The 24,202-nt window shown below is 39.1% G+C and overlaps 3 protein-coding genes across 5 annotated transcripts in view; 1 reads left to right on the top strand and 2 right to left on the bottom strand.

Annotated features, from left to right (window-relative positions):
• The window catches only part of LOC117804699 (proline-rich protein 5-like), a 21,235-nt gene extending 18,275 nt beyond the window's left edge, over positions 1 to 2,960 (top strand). For both annotated transcript variants that reach the window (XM_034673017.1, XM_034673016.1), the window contains exons 8-10: positions 633 to 777; positions 898 to 1,197; positions 2,070 to 2,960. In XM_034673017.1, coding sequence (XP_034528908.1) covers positions 633 to 777; positions 898 to 1,197; positions 2,070 to 2,422 — 798 coding nt within the window. In that variant the 3' untranslated portion in view covers positions 2,423 to 2,960. The remainder of the gene's footprint in view (positions 1 to 632; positions 778 to 897; positions 1,198 to 2,069) is intronic.
• Positions 2,961 to 5,379: 2,419 nt separating this feature from the next.
• On the bottom strand, positions 5,380 to 17,188 carry napepld (N-acyl phosphatidylethanolamine phospholipase D). Of its 2 annotated transcripts, none has more exons than XM_034673996.1 (10): positions 16,913 to 17,188; positions 13,627 to 13,702; positions 11,460 to 11,573; positions 11,089 to 11,229; positions 10,330 to 10,554; positions 10,142 to 10,245; positions 9,868 to 10,033; positions 9,470 to 9,618; positions 9,146 to 9,260; positions 5,380 to 6,781 (listed from the first exon to the last, which is right to left on the bottom strand). In XM_034673996.1, exons 1-10 carry the CDS (start codon positions 17,056 to 17,058, stop codon positions 6,650 to 6,652), a joined length of 1,368 nt encoding a protein of 455 aa, XP_034529887.1. In that variant the 5' UTR covers positions 17,059 to 17,188; the 3' UTR covers positions 5,380 to 6,649. The 2 variants fall into 2 exon arrangements, with proteins under 2 accessions (XP_034529887.1, XP_034529888.1); XM_034673997.1 differs by lacking the exon at positions 16,913 to 17,188 and adding an exon at positions 15,648 to 15,922.
• Positions 17,189 to 18,415: 1,227 nt separating this feature from the next.
• yeats4 (YEATS domain containing 4) lies at positions 18,416 to 22,323 on the bottom strand. Its single transcript, XM_034674055.1, has 7 exons — positions 22,075 to 22,323; positions 21,803 to 21,922; positions 19,997 to 20,063; positions 19,804 to 19,898; positions 19,545 to 19,634; positions 19,184 to 19,271; positions 18,416 to 19,076 (listed from the first exon to the last, which is right to left on the bottom strand). The coding sequence occupies exons 1-7, from the start codon at positions 22,123 to 22,125 to the stop codon at positions 18,907 to 18,909; spliced, it is 681 nt and encodes a 226-aa protein (XP_034529946.1). The 5' UTR covers positions 22,126 to 22,323; the 3' UTR covers positions 18,416 to 18,906.
• Between the last annotated feature and the right edge of the window lie 1,879 nt (positions 22,324 to 24,202).

The raw sequence follows: 24,202 nt of genomic DNA, 5'->3' as shown, positions 1-24,202 counted from the left end.
CTGACTCACTCCCACATTTTAAATCCAAACTCAAAACTCACCTGTTTAGACTGGCTTACTCCATCTGACCACAACTCCTCTGTCCATTCACTTAAAACTTTTTAAATTGTGTTTTATTTACTGTTTGTTATTTAAACTCTGTTTGTTTTAATGTTGTAAGGTGACCTTGAGTGCCAAGAAAGGCGCCTATAAATAAAATGCATTATTATTATTATTATTATTATTATTATTATCATTATTATCAATTCATATTCTTGCTTCATATGAAAAACTGTACTCCTAGCATCTGTAAGTAGACAACAGCTTATGAATTTAAAGTAGACCTCATTCACAATGTTCTAGCTATTACAGCATAGTATCTCCTGTGTGCAGATGTAACATGTTTACAACAGTAAAGCTAATGTTGCTGACTTTTTTAGAGACTTTTGATTCCACTCAGGGACTGGAAGAGGGATTAGATCACAAAAGCCAACTGAACTGTTTCTTTCTTACTGACTTTCATTTTGTCTTTCTTCCTTTCTTTCTTTTATAAGAAAAAATGTTTTCCAGGCTTTCAAAGTTTCCACTACCACCAGTAAACAAGCCCCACTTACCGACTAGCACATATCCATCTTTGTGTGTGTCTGATGCAGGGAGTCCATGAATCTAAAGGTGTAACAGACGACTACCTCCGACTGGAGTCTCTCATTCAGAAGGTGGTCTCTCCCTACCTCGGCACTGATGGCTTATACTCCAGAGATGGATCTTCCAATTTGCACTGCTCCTCCTGCCTTTTAGGTACATGTATGTGGAAAGGCAAAGGCCATGATCTATTGTTCTCCTGCACTTTCCCACTGTACTGTTTCTCTATGTTTCCATTATGCATTATTTCAATTCTATAACCTTGTCTCTCTTCAGAGAAGCGTTTGCAGCGCTCCTGGCCCTCCAAAACAGGCAACTCTGCTGCCAAGAACCCAGTGGTACGTTCCAAGAGCTACAATGTTCCCATGCTGACCCCCGTGGTGGAGTATGATGTCGACTCCTCGGTGGCAGGCGGCGCAAGTATTAGACGACACTCCGTCTCTGAGATGACTTCCTGCTTGGAGGAGACCAGCTCTGTGGCTGAATCCACAAACACTGCCAACAACACCAGCAACACCAGCACATCCAGCCACACCGATGACTCCTCCTCTTCGTCTGCTTCTGCTGCACTTTCAGGTACAGATGCACTGGTCATACAAAGAGGAAGACAATGTTTCAGGATTTCAGGATCCTGAAGTCATCAGTGTTTCAGAAACTTCATAAAAATATTTTCATTGTAAGCGCATTAAAAGGTATAGTGAAGTCACCAGGTGCATATCCAGAAGGAAACCAGAGGGTGGCACTGCCCCTGCTTGCCCCATGAAGTCTGATTGGCCACCCCTCGTGCCTCTCCCAATCCTAAATTATCATGGCTTTTGACTAATTAGAGGTGGGACTTACATCAAGCTAACTATTTGGGCTGTGTTACAACAGGATGACTTACTTTGTCAAACGTCGTTATTCTCTTTGAATTAAAAAAACAAATGACTAGACTGTAAATTCTTTGTGATGCATTTATATAAGAGTTAGAATGAGTCCCACCCATAGACTGTAAATAAAAATGGACAGCCTCTTCCCGTTGTACGGTTCTGAAGCCAAAAAATCACCCTCCTGGGCGCCGCCATTGTGCAGCCAGAGCCTGTAAAGCCACTGTAATAAGCTCCGCCCTACAGCGTAACGTCACAAGTCGCTGCGTGCCCTTTGAACTTTCACTCCACGGCGGCTGTGAATCAAAGGAAACCAGGAAGTAAAACTCCGTTTTTTAAACTCTTTAGTTTGACTGCTCCCTGGTTGTGCCCCCCCCCCCCCCCCCCCCCCCCCCCCCCCCCTACAAAAGTCTGGACACACCTGTGGAACTATCTAAAGGGGTCTCAATAGGTCTCCCTGAAGCTGTATGTTATAATGTTTAAGTTGAACAAATGGTTCTTTCGTATCATGTGATGGTGTATGGAACATGTAAAGCATCCCCATCATCTCCTTTCTGTCTCAAACATCTTTCCTCTGCACAGACACTGTGACCTCCAGCCAGGACCCCCAACCCAGAGACTCTGAAAGTCCTGCAGGTCCCCTCATTTTCCTGCCCCAGAGCCACTCCCCCTGCATCCTCCCTGATCCGTCCCCAGCTGAGGACACACACTGCACAGGCTCACTGGTATCAGACTCCCCCGCGTCCTCCAGAATGCTGGCACATGACACCAGCTCCGGTCCCAGTCCTGCCTCCAGCCCTGAGATCATGATGGATCACATCCTGGAGTCCCTGGACTCTGAGCCGGAGCCCGATGGAATCTTCCTGGACTTCTCACGACGCTGCTCTGTAGGGTCGACGCACAGTAGAGACAGCAACAGGCAAAGTGTGGCGTAACACACACAAACACACACATGTCAAAGGAGACACACACACAATGCTGGGCCATGCCTGACAGCCCTCATAGTGTGTGCTGTTGTTTTATAGAGACTCTACATCATCAGGGAATCTTTCAAACTGAAACATATTTTCTATAACGTGATGACTCATCCTTTAGAAATAACTAACCTCTTTATCACTGTTAAAAACAACATGTGAATAGTGAATAACTGTTTTCACACACTTACAAACATCAGCACTGACCTCTCTGGGAATCTACAGTCACCCAAATAACAAACTAGACTCAGACCGGTGTTGGTCACAGGTTCAATCTTAGCAATATATTTGTATCAATAAACTTTTAGACACTGAGCCAGTGATGACAATGCATCCTGGAGGCATTTGCACATTTCAGTAATGTCAAGTGTCTCCTAAAGACTGATGCTGATGATCAGCTGTAATTTAACAAACTCCAGTCTGACCAGGGATCCTTATACTGCTGGTGCGACTTAAACTTGTGTTTCTTTTTGATGATTAAATATTCATTTGAACTTTGCTCTTGGTCTGTCACTGACTTTCTATCTGAACCCGTCTGTAGAAGCTCTTAGTAGCTTGGAGTCATCTACAGCTACATTTCGATAAAGGTATTTTAGAAAATGTACAGTGACCTTTGCGACGATGATGAACGATCAGCTTTTTTTAAACCGCTTTTATCTGGCAAATCCAAATCGCAAATGCAAGTCACCTCCGCTTCAGCTCAGAGTCAGTGATTCAGACAGTGACATTTCATTAAAAGGGAACATTAGAGTGCTTTGACACATGAATAACTGAACTGTGTTCAAAAGGTTTTTTTTTAAAGAACAGTTAAAAGTGTTCATCTGATTCAAACCTGCCTTAAAGTAGCAAGACTTGCATCATAGGTATATTTCACTTTGTCTCACTAAATATCACCTTGACAATCAGAAGCCATGCATAATGACATTGCCTTAATTCACTGTTTCTGAACAATGAGGTCAAAGTGGTACCATACAGCTGACTCTGCTGTTTAATTCTAAATGTTTGGGTTCAATACAGATATCTCAGGATCAATAAAACATTGTGGATAAAATTCTATTTAACTGTTTTTATTCTAAACACAGTTTTATAAAATCAAAGACCTTTCATTCAAACCAAGCGTGGCAGGCAATGTCTGGGTAAGACCCATACCTTTGCAGACACTGCCATCTTGTGTCATTCAAGTGACAGTAAAGACGCAGCATCGGCAGAATGGTGGGAACAGAGAGGGAAAAGTGCAGACTGGCCCTTTAAACCACTCAGTGACAGAGAAAAGAAAACAAGGCCAGACAAAGAAAATGTATTAAAAGACTTTAAAGTATCTGATAAAAAGCTAAGAGAGATATTTGAAGAACCTAAAGAGATAAGATAAGACACACTTTATTTGTCCTCCGTTGGGGGAAATTCTTTTGTTACAGCAGCTTACAACACGGTACAGGGGAATACAACAATGTACTAACATAGCTAAAAAATATAATAACAATAGTAATAGCAATCACAAGGGTAAACACTGAACACTTCTTCAGTGCTGCTGTGTGAGCATCCATGCAAGCAGGTAAGAATGTATCATTTTCTTTCTTCTATCTTCAATCTTTCTTCTTATATTGTTATATTTTTATGTGTATTGATCACACAATTTCAACCCTATAGTGAGTTTTCATCTGATTTAATTTGTTGAAGAGAGACTGCAGATCAATCTGGATGCTCCAAATGCAGTCTGCGTGTAGCAGGTTAGTTAGGTTAATAGCAGTCCTCACTAAAAAAACATCCTGTCAGCAACAAGACTACATTCACAGGTTACAATGTTACATTGACTAGCTACTGCACCCACAGCTCCAGGCATACATATTGATGTATTGCAGAAATGCAGAAAGCTTTGGCATGTCTGAACTCAGTGAGGGATCATGTACAGTGAGGGGGTGATTATGTGAAATAGTATCCTGACAGGGTGAGACAAGTCCCTGATGTAAAGCATGCCCCTAGTTCAGTATTTAACATGAAATAACTATTTATTCACTGAATCAAGATGCAGTCAACAAGTGTTTTTGAAAAGTACCACTAGAGGGCGCCTCAGTTAAAAAGCAGGGTATTTTAAGAGACCATTCAAAATGCAGATTTTGTTCTACTCGGTTGTGAGAAGTTGGGTTGACAAATTCTGAACAACAGAATTTCAAACTTTAAGATAAGACTAGTACAGAAATGTGAGATGTAAACAAAGAAACCTGCATTTAAGTGGTTTTCTGGTTGCTTTAAAAAACAAAAAGACATCTAAATACTTTATGCTGACACTATAAATACAAAAAGTTGCCCTTTCTACTGACACACAGTGGTATGATATTAAATACGTTTTGTCCATTCAGAAAGTAAAACCTTTAAAGTTTGGCATAAGTTAGCACTAATCTATGAAAATAACCCTTCAACAGTTCTCTCCTTCCTTCATTTTACAGCCGTGTATCCTCATATAAACTTCACCAGCATTAAAATTCCAAACTTAAATCTGAAGCAATCGAAGGACGGAGGAAGGGATTCTGAAGGTTACTGAGACAGAACAATCTCAGAGACCATGTTTGAACTCACTCACCACAGATTGACTAAACCATCAGGGGCAAACACATTGAGTATTGTACATATGTATGAATAACCACCTGAGATGCGGTTCCAGTCAGTGCGTCTTGAGGAACCCAGTATGTCATCTGCTGTACATTAAGATGTACGAATTTGACAATCAGTAAAAAAATCTCGAACATTGTTCCATCCTGACTGCTCATGTTTCATGCTCTTCACCTCTGTTTTACACTATTACCAGGGTTGTAGAGAAAAACTCCATCAGTGTATGTAAACCACAGTGACACCGGGAGGGTTCTTCAGAGACAGTTTCATGTAAGTCATTTAAACTACCAGCAGAAGCAGAAACACTTGAATGTTGTTGAGATAGTTTAATGATGGGTACAGTCCAAGAAAAATACATGTATCTGATCTTCTATAATTGCTTTATACATCAGACATCTTGGTACTATCTGGTATTTTTCTGCGTCGTTATTCATTGCTGTTAAACACAACAAACATTTGAAATGCATTTTAATATTCAATGGCTAAGTCACAGGGATCAAGTGTAAACCACAGTTGGCACCGTTTGGCTTTGTAGTTATAACCAGCTAAATAAACTCAACATTTTGCTAACAGCTGTACATACATTCTGGCTTTAGAAACAAAAAACAATACTTGGAACGGTTGAGTAAAATGATTCGTATTACATGTTTGCCTAAGAACAAATACATCCGTTGTCTTAACAAAGAAGGTAAAGACACTGATGAGCAAAGAAGTAAAAATGTGTCTTTATGTTGACGTTTCAGACCATCAAACACAAAGTGAAGCAGGAAACAATGTACAGTATTTACATGGCATGAAGCTGAAGCCAGCTCAGCTTCAGCTGTGCTTTCTACGAGCCTTTAAGTGCGGGGGGGGGGGGGATTGAGTTTGTGTTGTTACATTATCTAGCACCAATCTTTAAAAATCACAACATCAAACTGTTTCACACTGTCTGAGGTTTCCAGCTTCACACTAAGGTTTGTGATTACTCCTCACTGTTACATACAAATAACTGACCACACTAATATCCGTGTCTTTACAGTGACTCAACGTTTGTAAAGCAGTGAGGACCACAGAACAGTTTGGACATTCATGGGCACCAAAGTGTATGCTAGCACTTCATCACAGGATCAAAAAGATCTGTAAATGTGATGGATGTTAAAGTTGTGCTTTTATCTTCTTTGGGTGTAAAAATGGGTTAAGTTTTCTCTCACTCTCTTGGGTTTTATCCCTCCATTCTTACATTCAAATATTCTTTGATTTCATACTTGTAACGCTCTGCATTCTATTATATGTGCTACGTTGAAGCCTTATGCCTTGTTTCATAAGAGCCACAAGGATCAGGTCTTGAAAGGATTACACACATATTTGTGTAGTACACTTTGTACATGTTTATGATGGAGTCACAGCTCCTGTATGAAGTATTGCTCACTGATAATGGCAGGTCAAACATTCAGCATGTAAACAGTACTGATGAACATTTGAGGTTCTTTTCAGTTGGGGATGAGCTGCATACATTTATGCCTTTCAAAGTGAAATCACTGAGTCCATGTATACACACGACAAACACAATGTTCTGCATTTTGATACACACACTAAGCATCAGTCAAAGACGTCTCCACTCTGTGAAGTTATAAGGCGAGACTCCCCGTGATGCAGAGTAAAGAAGGAGTCCGGCTTCAGTCCTTTCAGTTCCAGGGCCTCTCTGAGACGGACTGGTGGCTCCAGGTAGTACTGAATGAAGAGACCAGAGAACATGTGAGTGTTGAAGACTATCCTTGGTTTGTGTTGACTTAGTGCAGCATGTTTTCTGAGTGTGTAGCGCTTTGTTAGCTTGTCTATAACTTTCTAAGTATGGCAGTGAGCCAGAGGCTGCACTGAACTGTGTTAGCTGCTAAAATAGTCCTACAGCTTAACAAACAATGACGCCATTGTAATGCTATGTTACCAGAACATCATAGAGTCAGAGCACTTTATACCTCTGTATCACTCTGACTCTTTGTCCCTCTGTGGTAACAGTTATACATAGAAACCTTTGGGCTACTTCTATAAGAGTAATAGTTTTATAACAGTCACAATTAGGGATGTACATTTTAGTATTTTCCGTGATCGATTTTTGGAATTGGTAACGATCAATTATCGATTAATTGATTAAAAAAAACATTATTATTCTTACGTCAAAAACAATGCCAAATACGTTGTTTTCCCCCTAATTGTATTTTCTACAGCAACATAATGCAAATAACTGACAGTATTGAATACGGGTACATGTTTGACACGCAGAATATCAACGATCAGGCTCATAAAAATATTCTACGCGGACATAATCTTATAAAGTGAAGGCTGAGACTACTAACAGGAACGTACTTCAGACTCACAGTGTCCAGTTTTCTGTCTACTCGTTCTTATTGAGAAAAATAAACATGTGTATTCAATCAGGTGTCAGCCGGGAGCGCAACCGGGTCATAATCAGTCCAGCGTCAGAAAAGCTCAGACGGCTCTGATGTTGCTGGTCAGCAAACATAGCGCACTAACATTTCCCACCTGTCTGTTACCTTCGTATCCAAAGGTGGGATATTTCGTGTTTAAAGCTGTCAACCTTTGTGTCCGTGTCGTTGTTGGCAGCAGTTTTGTATTGATCCTCTTTTAAAAAAGCGCACGTGGAGACCTGGCGTGCAGCTGCAGCCCCCAGCTGAGCGTCTCCGCTGTGCGCAACACCTTTAACAGCTGATTCACATCGAAACATGATTTAAACTTAAAACACCTCCCTGTTAGCTGAGTGTAATATGAGACCACATGATGTTTGTTCCACATGACGGAGAATTGATAACAAAAATGCGTGTTTCGAGTAATTTCTTAACAATTAATTGTGGTCATCCTTAGTCACAATGCATCTGACCATGCATCTATGCAATAACATGGTTACAGTGATGCTTATATGAAGGCTATAATGTTCAGTTTTAGAGAGGTGTTGATTCTACAGTTTATAGTGCTGTATACAGACAGGTGTATGTTCTCTAGTCTACATTATCAGTATTATGCAATCCAATAAATCAGACCTACAAAATCCAGACTCCAAAATGAGTTGACTCAACCTCTTAGTTAGACAGTTAGAACCAAAACTAGACATTATAACCTTCATGACATGACAAATGATACCAAGATGTCTGTTCTAAAAGAATATTTCAGTTTCACTTGGTTACCAAGATTGGGAGGAAAAGATTTGACACCACTTTCATCTGTTCACACAGTTAGGGTTGTCATGGTGAAGAATTTCCTCATGCGGGGATTCAGGGTGGCTCGCTGTATGCGATATTGTTGCCCCATCCCCTTTTCATATATCGACTGTATTATTTGTAACAGGTATCCTACAGGGATCACTTTTAAACTCCTTACAGTTTAAAAAAAAAATCCATTATAAAATGAAGAGCTGGTCACGGGTCTGTTAATCTGTTAATAGTTAACTACTGGTGTTACTTTTTTGTTTGGGTGCCAAAAGAGACGGTTCTTGCTGAGCCAAATGATCGGGATCAATACAAATAATCTGAACTCCCATCCCTTGGAGAATTCACGCTGAGGTTATTTACCTGGGAAAGAAGAAGGATCCGAATCCTGCTCTTACATGGACTTGGATCATGGGGACCCTCTTCATTGTGGCAGGAGGAGGGTGGACTGTCAAACTATCAACAGGTTTTAACGTTGATAACTTCCATTCATCTAGAAATAGATTTTCTGGGCAACTCGTATTGCTTGTCAAATTTTGAAGAATCGATTTGGATTCTCCTCAGCCATGGAAAATGGCACCATGTCCTCATCCAGATACTGTGGAACAGTACCTGTGAGGTGTTTAAGTCTCATCCAAAGTAGCTGTTTAGGGTCAAAGTTACATCCTACATCCGGCTAAGGTACAAGTGCAGTTGCCATTGTTTCAATCTGGACTTTAAGTGGGGTGAGCTTATGTGCGGTTGTGACGGTGGCCTTCCATGCTCTGAGGTTGGCTTCTTCATATCAAAGCAATTCATTTTTTGTGGTTACTAGGATAGCCCTACTCACAGTTAAGTAAATATATACTGGAGACTTGCATCTGTATTTTCCTACCTCATAAGCAAGAGCGAATGTTCCCCAGTGAATGGCCACCGACTGTTTGGCGTGGAGGTCTTGGTGAATCTGAACAGCCTCCTCTGGATCGACATGCTGCCCTTGCATCATATCCCTGAAAAACAAAACATTCTTACAGTACGTCTCCACAACAATGGAAACCCTCTTAACCCTTACCAAAGATGTGTTGTCAAACATTTTGGCACTGAATACATGACTACATTTTTGTAGTTCTTTTTCTTTTAAACTTCCTCACACTGGGGGTACTAAAGTGGGCACTTAGTAAGTGTTTGTGTGCATGTCTCTCTGTGTGTGTGTAATAACCTGGGCTGGTAGGCTCCGATTGGGATTGCTGCGAGGTCAAATGGTCCAAAGCGCCGTCCGATCTCCTGGAAGGTGGAGCAGTAGCCGGTATCACCAGCAAAGAAGAACCGATGATCGGGACCCAAAACAGACCAGCTGCCCCACAGAGACTAAGGAGGAGAAGGGTTTAAGATTCAGAGTTATTATGAAGCGATGTAGTCTGACTTAAAGATTACCTTCATTCAAACACACTTTGTTATGCTTTATTAAAAAAGAATAAAGACTTGACATAAAGCTAAGGTACTGGATATATCAGGTGACCCTAATTGTACATATTTCTGTCTGTCTATTACAGTAATGTCATAAAAAGTGTATTGATATTTCATCAGTACTGACAAACTATTACACTTATTGATTACCTTGTTATCATCAATAGCTGTACGTTTGCTCCAGTGCTGAGAGGGTGTGCAGACAAATGTGATGTCATCATGCCCCGGGACGCAGTTCTCCTCCCACCAATCCAGCTCCATCACGTTCTCACAGCCCATCTTCACCAGCCAGTCCATCAAACCCAGGGGTACGAACCTGTTGACACAAACACACATCAACACTGATGTAATAAATACTGTCAGACAGGAGATTCAGACATTCTAGTATACAGAACATGTATTGTGGTTAGATCGTCACACGTACCAGCGCAGCTCTCCTCCAAAGCGCTCATTAAGGCTGGCTACAGACCCAACATCCAGATGGTCGTAATGAGAGTGACTGATCACCACAGCATCAATCCTGGGCAGCTGTTGGCAGCAGGATTAAAGTTTTTACAGCAGCCAAATGAACAAGCACTGAGAAAAGGAATATATTTTTTAAAAAGTACTGACCTGGTCTACAGTACAGGGGGGGCCTCTGTACCTTTTGGGCCCCATGAACTGGAACGGTGAGGCCCTCTGGCTGAAAATTGGGTCGGTCAGAATGTTGAGCCCGTCCATTTCAACCAGAACTGTGGCGTGACCCAGCCAGGTGACTCTCAGACCTGGACCAGACTCTGCAGGGTCTGGGTTCTGGACGAAGTACGGTTCGATAACAGGAAGCTCACTGTCCAGAGCCTACCGGAGGGAAAAAGGAAAGTAGTAATACAGGGTTGATAAAAAAAACAGGAAGAGAAGAAGAGAACATAATCACATACTGACTTCATCTGATGCATCTTAAATGTAATCCCCTCTCTTACTACAAACAGATAGATCACAAGCTGCCTCTCAAATATGACCTCTCTGGTTGTTGAGATGTTGATCCATTCCTATAAGTATTACATGACAAGGCGATACAATCTGTCCAACAAAGGGTTAACATTTCTACTGCTGTGTGAAAGCTGCTTTAAAAGCTTGATAAGCTTCTCCTGAGCTCAGTGAGGTTTCTACTGGGAGATATATGTCCTGTATGTGAGAGTCAACAAACACCAATGTATGTGCTGTGAGGTGGAATAACTGGATGTGAACTTTAATACTTACTACTATACGGGCGATAGATGTGAAAAAAAATGCATAAACGACTTTTATTTTGAATTGCTGAATATGAATTCTCCTTAGTGTTCAAGTTGAAACATTATATATCATTCTTTTCAATGAGATGATATCACTCACTTCCTTACTGGTTGGCACATTGCTGTGATTTTTATCCAACAACAGGAACCTGAGCAGGGTAGCATATGAAGGGAACCTCCATGTTGGCCAGGGGTTTGTCCAGCGGCCATGTTTGTCTCGACAGGACTTTGTCACTTCCTCCTGAAATCAAAGATAACATTTAGGCTATTTGTTTTAGGCTTGATTCAAAATAAGAAACACACCAACACCAAATACAGTGAGGAAAGAGCTGGAGAGATGGTGTGTTCAGGGAAGGAGTTCAAACAAATGAAGAGGTTAAAGTGGGAGTAGAACAGGTGGTGTGTGTGTGTGTGTGTGTGTGTGTGTGTGTGTGTGTCTGTGAGATAGGCTTTAGAGGAGGGAGTTTTTACCTCTAGCCGGTAGTCAAGACGGAAGCTTTTGCGTGAGGAGCGAGTGGAGCTGCTCTTCCTCGGGGTCTGAGGATCCTCTTCTCCCCCCTCAGCACCTCTCAGCACCTCACCATCCTTAGATATGTTTAAAAACACACCACAGATTTGTTTGACTTCTTCTTCGTTGTCTGTGCATTTCAAAAGGCCACTCCAAAAAACAAAAACATGTACGACTCTTGCCCTCTCCTTATTAAGATATAAAAAGTTCATTCTAAGTTAACAAAAACTAAACATTTTCTATATTTAGGTGATTAGATGTTCATTTAAACATTCTTAGGAGTATTAGATTACATTTATACAATGTTTGTTCTGCTAAATGCGGCTAAATACAACCCACTGTGCCTTTAAACAGGATACAAATGTCTTTCAATGCAATCTATCATTCCTCCTTGTCAAACTTTCACAACTACATAAACCACAATGCAACTCACTCCTCCACTGTCCAAGCAGATACTCAGGTGTATCATGCCGGCAGCAGCTAATAATAAAGCTTTGTGCATCACGCTTAAAGCAGTGATGAGAAACTTGAGACAAAGGTCCAGTAAAGTCACTTCTTTGTCCATAACAGTGGACATATTTTCAAATATCAGACTTGAATTTTGTGCAGATCCCTCTAGAGCCACAAAGTGCTTCAAACTACTTTTCTGCAGAGTTCCCCTCCAAACAGAAGACAAGAACTGGATTCACTCTTTTCTAGAGAGGGGTTCAGGACATTTTCAGTGATGACCTGACTGATCTCTCAGAATCCAGTCCAATCCATTTTATTTATATAGCACATTTTAAAAAACAACAACGTTACCAAAGTGCTGCACAACAAATAAAAACAGTAGAAATAAATAATAGTACAATTTAAAATACAGTAAATTAAAAGACAAACAGAGACCAACATAAACTCTCATGCTGTATTAAAGGCCAGGGAGTAAAAATGAGTTTTAAGACATGATTTAAAAGTATCCAGGGTGGGGGCCATTTTGACTTGAGTGGGTAGCTCATTCCACAGTTTAGGAGCTACCACTGAAAAAGCTCGGTCACCCCTTGTCTTATGTCGGCTTTTTGGCACGACAAGACGCATCTGATCAGCAGACCTCAGTGCTCTGGAGTGGGCGTAGATGTTTATGAGGTCAGAGATGTACTGAGGTGCCAGACCATGAAGTGACTTAAAAACAAACATTAAAATCTTAAAATGAATTCTAAAATCGACAGGGAGCCAGTGAAGGGATGCAAGAATGGGGCTGAAATGTTCATGCTTGCGGGTTGCAGTGCATTACAGTAGTCAAAAACGGGTCGAGATAAAAGAATGAATCAAGCGCTCAAAATCATTAAAAGATACAACAGATTTAATTTTGGATAAAAGCCACAGATGATAAAAACTGGTTTTAACTACTGAGTTTATTTGTTTATCAAGTTTAAAATCGCTGTCCATTTTGACGCCAAGGTTTGTGACAATGGGTTTTACATAAGTCTGCAGTGAACCCAGGTCTATAGGAGAGACACCATGGGCTCGAGTGGCTTCAAACACCATGACCTCAGAATGGTCTAATTGCTAAGATCAACAGTCTGGAAGGTTTCATTGGAATATTTAAAAAACCATTAAAAAAGGATCATATAATCATGCAAACAAACAGATGCATGCTGTATTTTGGTATAAACTATTGAATTTAGCGGCATCACTGTCTCTCCTGATCCCTCATATTTTTATTTCATGTACGTTAAAGAGAAGGTGGAACCATTTAAGAAACTCAACAACGGTGCCTTTGAATATATCTTGTCATCAGTTGTCTTGAGATCTCACAGTATGAAGAGAGTATAAATGTTATTATAACACTGATAATATCTGCATTCCAGTGAGATTAGCAGTACTTGCTATTTTGCATGCAGGTTCACCTGGATGGCTCACTGGGACACGTGACCTATTGTTCATGTTCCTCCCAGTTTCTTTCTGCCATGACTAATCAAAATATCTGACATTAAAAAAGTCAAAAACAGATATAGGCAGCTAACAACGACAGAAAAAACAACTTCAGAAAACACTTCTAAAAAAAAGCATGTTGATTAGTTTTGACAAGTTTAAATCAACAACATATTACAACGAGTCAGCAATGAGTTGTGAGATGAGTAGACTCCTTACCTCCACCAGGCCTTTCCGCTCCTCCAGCTCCGCTCTGTCTGCTGATGATGGCTTCTCCATGAGCTCACCACCACACCTAGCAAACATACACACACCAACACACACTTATTACCAGCTTCACATTCAGTACAACCTCACTTCATTACAGTATCCAGACGTCTTGTTAAAGTGTGCACCAGGAGCTGTGTGAGAATAGACTTTTCACTGACTGCAACGCTCTTAAAATGATAACAGAGAGCGGACAGTTAAAGCGGTGGTTTGCATGAGACAAAAGGTGATAGTCACACACAGCCACATCAGCACTAGTATTCAAATGACACCACCAAGAGGGACACATTAGTGCAACCATAGAGCACCAAACAGGCGTTTTTTTTATCTCTTAAGATCTTGTTTGTGCGCATGATTATGACACCAGTTGCTGAACAAGTACTACAGATAAATAAACAGTGGTTGCTCTTGTGTAATACTGTTTGACGTTAGTTATTAAGCATGAATCATACAAAAATAAAAACGGTTCCCAATGTGAAAAAGGCTTCTAATACAACGTGATCATACAAAGGCAATAATTCTGTCATGTTTACCTGTTTCAAACTGAAGTCATAAACTCATAAAGTCCCAACTGGATCTGCAAAAATGCTGTCTACTTCTCTTTGGGACAATATCCACCTCAAACATATTGTTGTGCAATATCAAACTTTGATCAGAGTCCTGAACTGGGTACGAATACAGGACTTTATTATGATTCCTGGGATGAACGTGTGATTAAAGGGAATAATGTTATATATTCTTCTCAGGGAAGGGAAGAAACACAAACATTTACTTGTGGGCACAAAAATTAACATTGGCACCTACTAAGCCTGCAAGTCTAATCATAGCCCTTCTCTATCCTGCTATTATCTACAGCACTCACAGTGCAGTACACACCCTCACGAAGAACTGTTCACTCATGAACGAGGCCTTCATGCACTTATACTTCATAAGACATCGATTCAAGAGAGTGACAGGATGTGGTTCCTTCCAGGCATTAGGTAAAAGATGGAGCATCTGACATGTTAGAATGCATGTATGGTTGTAAACGGTATGCACACAAATGCAGTAATGCAGTGAAAGGCCCACAATGCACTTGCCCTCTCTGGGGAACTCCATACATTAATGCTATGGCGTGCTGATGATGCACTTAGCCTCATGAATGGACTTAAACTGCACACTACACACAGACACTGGGACAACAATGGAGCTCTGTGGAGCACAATCAAACAGAGATCTATGTGGCCGGCCAACGTGCCTGATGTGGACATATAAACAACAAACGCTGCCTGGAGTCAGGAGTTTCTCTTGCAGTGTGAGATGGAAGTTATCAGACAGGTAGTTTCCAAATGAGAAACCCTGAATCTACACTACCTGAGAGGGGAAATCAATGCATCTTTTCACACCTCCAACTATTTCCTGTATAAAAGTGTGACAGGTATTGACACACACAGGAAAGACAGTAACAACAATATTAAGACTGCAGCAACACAGGCCAAACTGAAGCAACATATTTACTGAAATCATCCCAGTGAAATGAGATAGCACAAGACTTAAAATGCCACCATGATAATCAATCAATCAGACTTTATTTACAAAGCGCTTTTCATACAATGACATTGTAACACAAAGTGCTGTACATAAAAACAACCTAAAATAGAATAACTTAAGAAAAGGAGCCCTCAGATCTTCAGGTTGAGTGTTCCACAGGCGTGGATAATAAGAGGCTGCCTCACCGTGGGTCTTTGTTCTTACTTTTGGTACCATTAAAAGTCCACTACCTGAAAACCTGAGGGCTCTCACTGGCTCATATGATAAAAGCAAATCTGATAAATAAGAAGGGCCAAGAAGACCATTACGAGATTTAACATAACATAAAGCAGCTTCAAATACCACCGGTTACTTTAAGGCTACCATACACTGATTATCCAGTACCACACACGTCGTTACGCTACACAGAGTGAACCAGTTGTCACAATTTTCAGCCAACTTACCTGGAAACTTGAACGCAACACAACACCACCACTTGTTATGTCAGCGAGGCGACATGTTTCTGCATTAACGTTAGCCGTGCACTGAGTTTTACGGTTCCTGATGCATTACCAACCCGGTAATGTGTCCTAAAACACCAGCTGGTGCAGGGTGGAGGACAGCAGCAGCACTCGGCGGTGGAAAGATGTCTATCAAAGGTATGACGAGGAGTTTTAAATGCAGCAGCAGGCAGGACGGTGAGGATCATTAGACGGCAACACCAGCTCTGACGTCGGCGCAAAACCCTCTGATCATGTGACCTCCCGAGAAAGTGTCGCCATAACTGCAGGCTACACTGTTACTAAAAAACTCTATGTGGAAACATGTTCAATTCAAAGAAAGAGAAACTGATTACATTGTTTCAAAATGGTATCTTATTTCATGTTTTTAGAAATGAAAAAACAAAATAATAATATATTTTTTTAGACACATTTTTGAACACTTTCACACATTTAATGAATTCATTATTTCCTAACTCAATTTAGTGAAAGACAGCACTTTTTGTTCATCTACTATTATATGGACTGCATTATTATTTTTATTATTTGAAACATTGCTTTAACATCTACTATTGTATGGACTACAATATTATTTTTATTATTTTAAAAATTGCTTTAACATTTATTTGTCTTATTTAATTATTCATTTATTTATTGTATTGATCTAATCATGCTAACACTACCTAATTTTTTTACTTTTCTTTCCACTCTTACTTATTGTATTAATTTTACTGTATTGATTTTATTTTATTTTTTAATATTTTATTTATAGTCATGCCATTTATAATTTTACCATTGCTGTTGTTTTCTGTCTCTGTCATTCTGTGAAGCACTTTGGGCTGCCTGTGTTTATGTATGAAAGGTGCTATATAAATAAAGTGGAGTTGAGAATGAAATAATTAATCACTTCAAGTATTTATTTAGTATCAATACATTTCCGACACTTGTGTGTGATTGAGTCTTGCAAAGAGAAATGGCTTTCGTTTTACTTTCAATTTTAGATTTATAGTAGGTCACTTCAAATAAGTGAAAATAAAGTTGTTCAAAATGAATGCATCTACTTAAAATGGATGTTAGACCTGTTCCTGATTATGCTCAATGAAATACAGCGTTATGTCATAGTAAAAATAAATGCTTAAGTTATTTTAGGGTTTGAATATTTTGTTAGCACGTGCAAAGGCGAATAGGAAGAATTAAGCTTTGAACTATTTTGCAAAAACGGAGCTTACCTTGAATGCCTCGTCCTGACTAAGGGCACCTGGAGAGCTCTCAGCTGGAGCAGACACACTTCATTCAGTCGTCCAACAGCGTGTGAACTAAACTTACACTTACACAAGCGCAACACATGGACAGAACCACACAGCACTCTCTGCATTCTTGTTCTTGGTACCCAAACATATTTGTCTGGGAGTTTTAGAAATGAAGAAACAAAAGTTGTGTACAACTCGAGAAAAGTTGCTCCGAGTCCATGGTGGTCTGGTCGGCTTACGGTTCTGTTTTTTTTAATCTGCAGCAAAAGTAGCTAGAACTTCCTGTACGATGCTTTCAATGCCTCACGGAAATCTTAACATTCACATTTTGGCATTAATATTGAGCCATCGATAATTTCCGTAGATATAAAGTAACTCAAATAACTGTCTGTAACTTAGAAATGTTTTAACCTTGTCCTGTACGTATACTTTTAATAGGGAAGAGGCTGAGGGCCACCAGAGAAATTAAAAAACATGAAGGTCCATTTTTATTATTATTATTCTGAGAATAAAGTCAGAATTCAGAGATAAGTCAGAATTCAGACTTTAATCTCTGAATTCTGACTATTTTCCAAACCGCCTACTCCGTCTGACTCCAATTGCACTGTCATTTTGTCATTGTTTCTATTTTTTTCTAACCACTTTGTTAGTTTATATTGATTTCATTTTGACTTTGATTTTGTTTCCTTTAATGTAAATTCGTGTATGTATATATATATATCTGTGCGGTGTCCTTGAGTGCCGAGAAAGGCGCCTTTAAATAAAATGTATTATTATTATTATTTTCTCAGAATAATAATAAGAAGAAGAACAAACTTTATTAATCCCCAGGGGGAAATTAAATTTTTTCACTTGTGTTATTGTTCAGTCATGCTACACACACAAGTTTTGGTATATACATACAATGCACACACATGCAGTGGACATGCACTTAAGAGAGAGATGTCAGAGGGAGGATGCTGCCATCAACCAGCGCACCCCAAGCAGTTGGGGGTTCGATGCCTTGCTCGAGGGCACCTCGGCAGTGCCCAGGCACATGAACCAGCACCTCTCCAGCCACCAGTCCACTTGCCAAACTTCGTCCATACTGGGACTCGAACCGTAGACCCTTCGGTTCCCAAGTCAAGTCCCTATGGACTGAGCTACTGCCGCCCCATAATAATACTAAAAAAATTGAATTGATTTTTTTTTCTCCAGTGGCCCTGAACCTCTTCCATATTTTTAAGATACTGAATGGAATATTCATCCAGTCCTACCGATTGTAAACAGCTATTTCTTTCACGTACTCTTAGATCAGGATCTACTTAACTGTGGGCAGTAATCCTCACCTATAGTCTTCAGTTTATTCGAAACCCTCCACATCCAGCAAGCCAATTCTAATGCACATTTGTAATTAACTGACAGTATAGAAAGGTGGACCTTAAAGAGTTAACCATGACAGGATCAGTCTGTGAAAATGGCCTAATTCTGGGTCATGTGTAATTAAAGTTTTCTACCACTGACATCACAGTGTGCTGAAAATAAAATATGAAAGTTTTACACAATATTTTCATTGACCGTCTACATCAAACACCAGTTGTTACAAGAAATGAAGACGTGGGAAATTATTTCACACATTGTTTTTATGTAAAAAAACGTACAATAATTAAAATAAAAATAAAAAACAAAAGAAAACAACAAAACTATAAGAACTGAGCTATACATTTACAAAACTGTTCACAGGAATATCATTTCTGTAGTGATGCTTCACTGTTAACAGTGGGCAAAACTTTTTTAAAGAGGAGCATTTATATCAAATGACTGAACAAGGCTAATTCTGCAGAAAATAAACATGGAAATGACAGAGCATTTTGTATTTATCACAACAAGGCCTTGTTTTTGCAATTATAATCAGGAACAACAAAACTATAGATTGATCACTGCTGGACAATCCTGCCTTTTTGTGTGTTCTGGTTGTAGTCCATGTCCATTTCTTAGTGCTCCTTGTGGTCTCCATCCTCCTCAAGTTTCCTGATCTCTGCTTTGAGGTGGTTGATGTTTTCTCTGCTGGCTTTTAGCTTGTCTTTCAGCTCTGTGATCTCCTGACTGGTTCTCTTCTTTGCTGCTTCCATTTTCTCCTTGGTCCTCTGCTCCTGCTCACCAACTGTAGACACAAGCAGACAGATGCACAAATATGATGAGTGACTAATTATGAGATATAAATCTTAATACACACGCATGTGTGGCTTTGTTCACTGGGTGTGTACATACACTCCGTCTCATGCTTGTACGCGCCCAGTGTGAGCTGTCTCGACGTTGTCAGGAGCTGCTGCATCATGGCTGTAGGATCCTGGAAGATCTGAAAGTTACAAAGACAACAGTCAGGTGAATCTCTCTCAGCCTCTGACAGCTCTTCAAACCAAATGCTCACACTTCATCAGAAGTTTCTAAAGCCGTTTGGTAATCTTAGTTTGAATATCCAAGTTTTGCATGCTTCAAAGCCATTTGTTATTTCATCATTATTAAATCTACATGAATGTTAGTGGTCACTAAAGTTTTCATCGCACACAATCGTAGATGTTGAATCTTACACTTATTATGGTTATAATCTACTAAATGAAAGTAGACAAACCATTTCATCATAGAATTCCGACACAACTGTCTTCTTAGGCATGGCACTGGAGTCAGACTGGAACAGCTTCAACAGATGGTACAGAGTCACCTGTGACACACAAGCAGATTAAATAGATAGGGTGGTAAGGTTGACCGTTAGATTCTCATCTGAATGGTATAGAAATAATACATAAAGCAAGGCATCATTATATTAAAGACTGAAAAGATAAACCCATTATTTATGTCAAATTATTTTAAAATGTATTGACTGCTCTCACAGGTCTCTCATTAGGGTCAATGAAGAAGATCTTGATGATGATCTCAAACTCGCCCCAGCCTGTCTCTGTGATCTCATAGGGAGGCTTGGTTACCACTGGAAGACAGAAAAACACATTTCATTTTCTCATCAAAATAATACTACACACAGGTTTTATATACTAAATACATGATGTAATGTAAGGGTCTATTTACCTCTCAGTGGGTTACCATAACTCTCATGCAGCTTGAACTGGATTTTCTTCACATAGGCTGACATATCCTGGAACAAGTGTAATAATTTAAGAGAACAATACATTATCATAAAAACTAATCATCAAAAGTAGTTATAAATCTGCAGTGGTGGACAGTAAGAGTAAATTTGAGTACTGTACTTAAGTACATTTTTTGAGTATCTGTACTTTACTTGAGTATTATTTTTTAGGGAAACTTGTTACTTTTACATTCAGAAGACAATTATGTACTTTTTACTCCACTACATTTCTATCAATGCTCTAGTTACTCACTACTTTTGCCTTGAAGTCAGCTCATGAAGGACCTGTATATTGTGTGTCTCCTCCGTTGAACGTGGAGCAAACACAGAGCAGATTTCACTCAGATCTGGCAGTTCATTTAGAGGTGGTAATGATGGCTATAATTCTCCACCTGAGCACATGGTCATATCTTCAGCCCATGTTGGAGGTTTTTAAAATGAAGAATGATACGTATCGTTTGAAATGTTCTCCCTGTTTCCCACTCTGTCCAAACATACAAACATTCACTGTCCAACCTGAGAAAGTGTGTTGAGCTAACATTTGTTTCATTCCAGATGAACATTTCAAACTAAGTTGTCTGTGCTTGGAGTAACTTAGTTTCTGTTTTCATGCCATGGTATAGTTTTTAGGGATGTCAAGTAATGGTTTCTTTTTTTTTTTTTTTTTTTTTTTTTTTTTTTTTTTTTTTTTTTTTTGGCATGAGCATATAAACGTGTATGTGTGTGGTTTGTGACTGTGTGTATATGATGAACCCTGGTAAGAGGGTGTCCATGTGTTTGTGAATGTGGGTGTAAGTCAATAGGTTGGAGAGAAATATATGGGAAAACTCAAGTCATGAAAATATTTGGCAGTCTACTATTTTGTTTTGTTTTGTTTTGTGGTTGTTTGGAGATCAGTTAGTTAAAGCTGTTAATTTAGTGATGATTGGAAGCCAGCTGCTTTCAAATGAGTCCAGTGTATTATTAACTGTCGCACAACATTTCTCTATTGATATTTGGTCCATTAGTAGATTCTCCCAAATCTTAATGTTTAGATTTCTCTTTGATTTCCAATTTAAGAGGATAGTCTTCTTTGCTATGATTAGGGCCGTTAAGAGAATGGTGGAATGTTTATTGTGTTGTGTTATTTCCGATATGTCGCCAAGGATGCAAGTTGTTGGGCACAGCTGGATGTTGCAGTTGAGCATGGTTGACAATCTGTCGATGACTTGTTGCCAGAATTGGCGGACCGGTGTGCAGGTCCAAAATGCATGGAGATATATGTCTGTTGTATCTTGAATACAGTTGGTGCATTTGTCTGTTTCTGATAATCCCATTTTGTGTAGTTTTGCCACAGTGTAGTGTGTCCTATGGATGGTTTTATACTGGATAAGTTGTAAGTTTTTGCTAATGCTTTTATTGAAGTTGCATATACAGATTCGATTCCAGAAGTCACAGTTAGTTGTTATTGAGAGTAGTAATGGTTTCTAAATAAACACAATGTAACATAAAGTACTCCTATGTATTCTTGACTGCACTTGTGTATTTTGAAAATACAACGTTTTGAGATATTTTAACGAGTACTTTGAATACGTAAGTTTTTTTAAAGCAAGTACTTCAGTACTTTAAATCAAGTAATAATTTGACAGAGCAACTTTCACTTGTATTGGAGTAATATTTGACCTGAAGGATCTATACTTTGACTTAAGTAATGAAGACATGTACTTTGTCCACCACTGTAGATCTGTAAGGTGATCTGGATGTCTGACCTCATTTCTGTAAGGCTTCACATAGACAGACCACTGATGTGTGTGGCCATCCTCCTCTCTCTTTTTCCCAAAGTAGCGAGCGACGTTGCCGAACACGATGGGCTTCACAATTGTTACTCCCTGCAGATAGATGACAGAGGATAATATTAATGTCCATGCTACAATGGTAACAATATGAGACGCAACAAAAGCATAGAAAGATATGTATATACTCATGGGATCAACATAATCATATTTCCTTTGTCAAATAGACCTCCTAAGTGTTGCGTTACCTTAACTCTCCCCCCGGAATCTGGACCAAATTCAGTCATCTTTTTGAACATAGTACGGTGGGAGGAGTGAGGTTAATCCAGTAGAACAATCTAGAAGACTCTACTTGTTCCGCAGCTTGTATAAACATTTAATAAACCTGCCATTTAAGCATTTATCTCTTTCTTTATTTAACCAGAGATCTCATTTCAAACAGCCGGCCAAAACAACAGCCGGAAGTTGCATGTGTTACGATACAAACTCCTCGGTGGAGGCCGACATCATTCAATTAAGGTTCCGGCTGTAGCACCAGTTACGGAGGAGGATTAGGGCCATTGAAAAATAAAATTAAGGTCAATTTTCTTTTTTTTTAAATAAATATTCTCAGAAAAAGAAAATCTGAATTCAGAGATTAAAGTCATAATTCTGAGAGAATTCTGACTTTAATCTCAGAATTCTGACTTTAATCTCAGAATTCTGACTTCAATCTTAGAATTCTGACTTCAATCTTAGAATTCTGACTTCAATCTCAGAATTCTGACTTTAATCTTAGAATTCTGACTTTAATCTCAGAATTCTGACTTTAATCTTAGAATTCTGACTTTAATCTCAGAATTCTGACTTCAATCTTAGAATTCTGACTTTAATCTCAGAATTCTGACTTCAATCTTAGAATTCTGACTTCAATCTCAGAATTCTGACTTGAATCTCAGAATTCTGACTTAAATCTTAGAATTCTGACTAATCACAAAATTCTGATTTTAATCTCAGAATAATAATTAAAATATATTGATCTTATTTTTTTGTTTTCCAGTGGCCCTAATCCTCTTCCGTAACCAATCAACTGCTGATGTTCAAAAATGACATTTTGTTTCATGTTTTCTTTTTAAATTCCAAGTTGGTTTTACGACGCAACTAATTTTTTTCGAAATTTAGCAGTCTTTCCTCACTATCAGCAAATGTAAGTAGGAGTTATAGGTTTATTATTAATTTTCAGTAGAGCAGGCTATAGCAGTGCTGTACTTTTTCCAAGGTCGATTATCTTCTAAATTATTCAGCAAGTACCCACAGAATTCAAACCTGATTTTTTAAGTCTTTTTTAAAGTTGAAATATAATTTCCCCTCTTGGCAATTTGTAAGATCTTAAAAGAAAAGCCACAAACCCAAATTAAATTCATATTAGTTTATTTCTGTAGACCAGACCACTTGATTCCATGTGGTTTCCTTGAGTTTTCAATCATTGAAAAAATAAAAAAACAGCAACAGTACAGGATAACGCTGAACCTTGCTGTAGTCAAGTCAAAATCAGATTAAACTATAGTGAAAGTTGCATTTTCAAATAGATATGGTCTGCATAGCTTTACTGTTCACTTTTACATACTGTCTCAATCATTCTCAATTCAGTATCACATGCTTTAAATGGCAAATTATATCCTGATGTAAGTAAGGATCAGGTTTTCATATTTCAGAATCATCCCATTGCACATTACATGCCCATAAAATACTGAACCAAGCACTTTTCATTTACTTGTGTGAGGTTACCAGTGATAGTTGGTCTGACTTCATACAGCAGTAAAACTTCCTTTGGATTGGACTGCTTCTTCTTTTGTTGCAATGTAGATCTGAAACACCTACCTTCAGTGCTGTGGAGGAAAGTCTGCTAGAGGCAGCTACAACTTGACACCTGAGAATTTCTAATGGAGGCCTTACACAGATATTTCTGTCTGCTCGGCTGTGTTGTGAATTAACTGTGTTCACTGAAGTCACTATACAAGAATGATCCAGAAAACTGTACTGACCAAGGCCTTCAAGATCCAAAGGAGAGGGGTAAGACTGATCTGAACACACTTAACACAGTCCTGAGAATTGATCCTGTCAGACAAAGGTTTTAGAGACCAGTGATAGGGCTCTAAAATTAATTAGCATTTTCCAAAGAATTAAAGAAAATGGCACAACAGCTCTTTGCCTACCAAAGTACAAAAAGCTTCCAATTTTCATTTTTCAAAAAATGTACACTTTGATTCATTCCTATCAAAAGATTTAACAGGGTTAGGATCAAAATCTAATTATAAAACACCTTTGAAGTGTACTGTAGGCACTTGAAAAAAATGGCATCCATCAAAACAGCTGACACTGATTCCTTAGTGACTG

The sequence above is a fragment of the Notolabrus celidotus genome, chromosome 21 (assembly GCF_009762535.1).
Source record: "Notolabrus celidotus isolate fNotCel1 chromosome 21, fNotCel1.pri, whole genome shotgun sequence".
NCBI lineage: Eukaryota > Metazoa > Chordata > Actinopteri > Labriformes > Labridae > Notolabrus > Notolabrus celidotus.
This window is presented reverse-complemented; position numbering and strand designations above follow the sequence as displayed.

What these genes read in the sequence shown, in the direction of transcription:
- napepld (XM_034673996.1), bottom strand. Translation starts at nt 17,058, where the DNA reads ATGCAGAGAGTGCTGTGTGGTTCTGTCCATGTGTTGCGCTTGTGTAAG. An exon ending in GTCAGGACGAGGCATTCAAG is followed by an intron (nt 13,703 to 16,912) that starts GTAAGCTCCGTT and finishes TATGTTTGCTAG; the next exon opens with GTGTGGTGGTGAGCTCATGG. An exon ending in CAGCTATTGATGATAACAAG is followed by an intron (nt 9,619 to 9,867) that starts GTAATCAATAAG and finishes TCTCCTCCTTAG; the next exon opens with TCTCTGTGGGGCAGCTGGTC.
- yeats4 (XM_034674055.1), bottom strand. Translation starts at nt 22,125, where the DNA reads ATGTTCAAAAAGATGACTGAATTTGGTCCAGATTCCGGGGGGAGAGTT. An exon ending in TGAAGCCTTACAGAAATGAG is followed by an intron (nt 20,064 to 21,802) that starts GTCAGACATCCA and finishes CACTTGTTCCAG; the next exon opens with GATATGTCAGCCTATGTGAA. An exon ending in TTATGGTAACCCACTGAGAG is followed by an intron (nt 19,899 to 19,996) that starts GTAAATAGACCC and finishes TCTGTCTTCCAG; the next exon opens with TGGTAACCAAGCCTCCCTAT.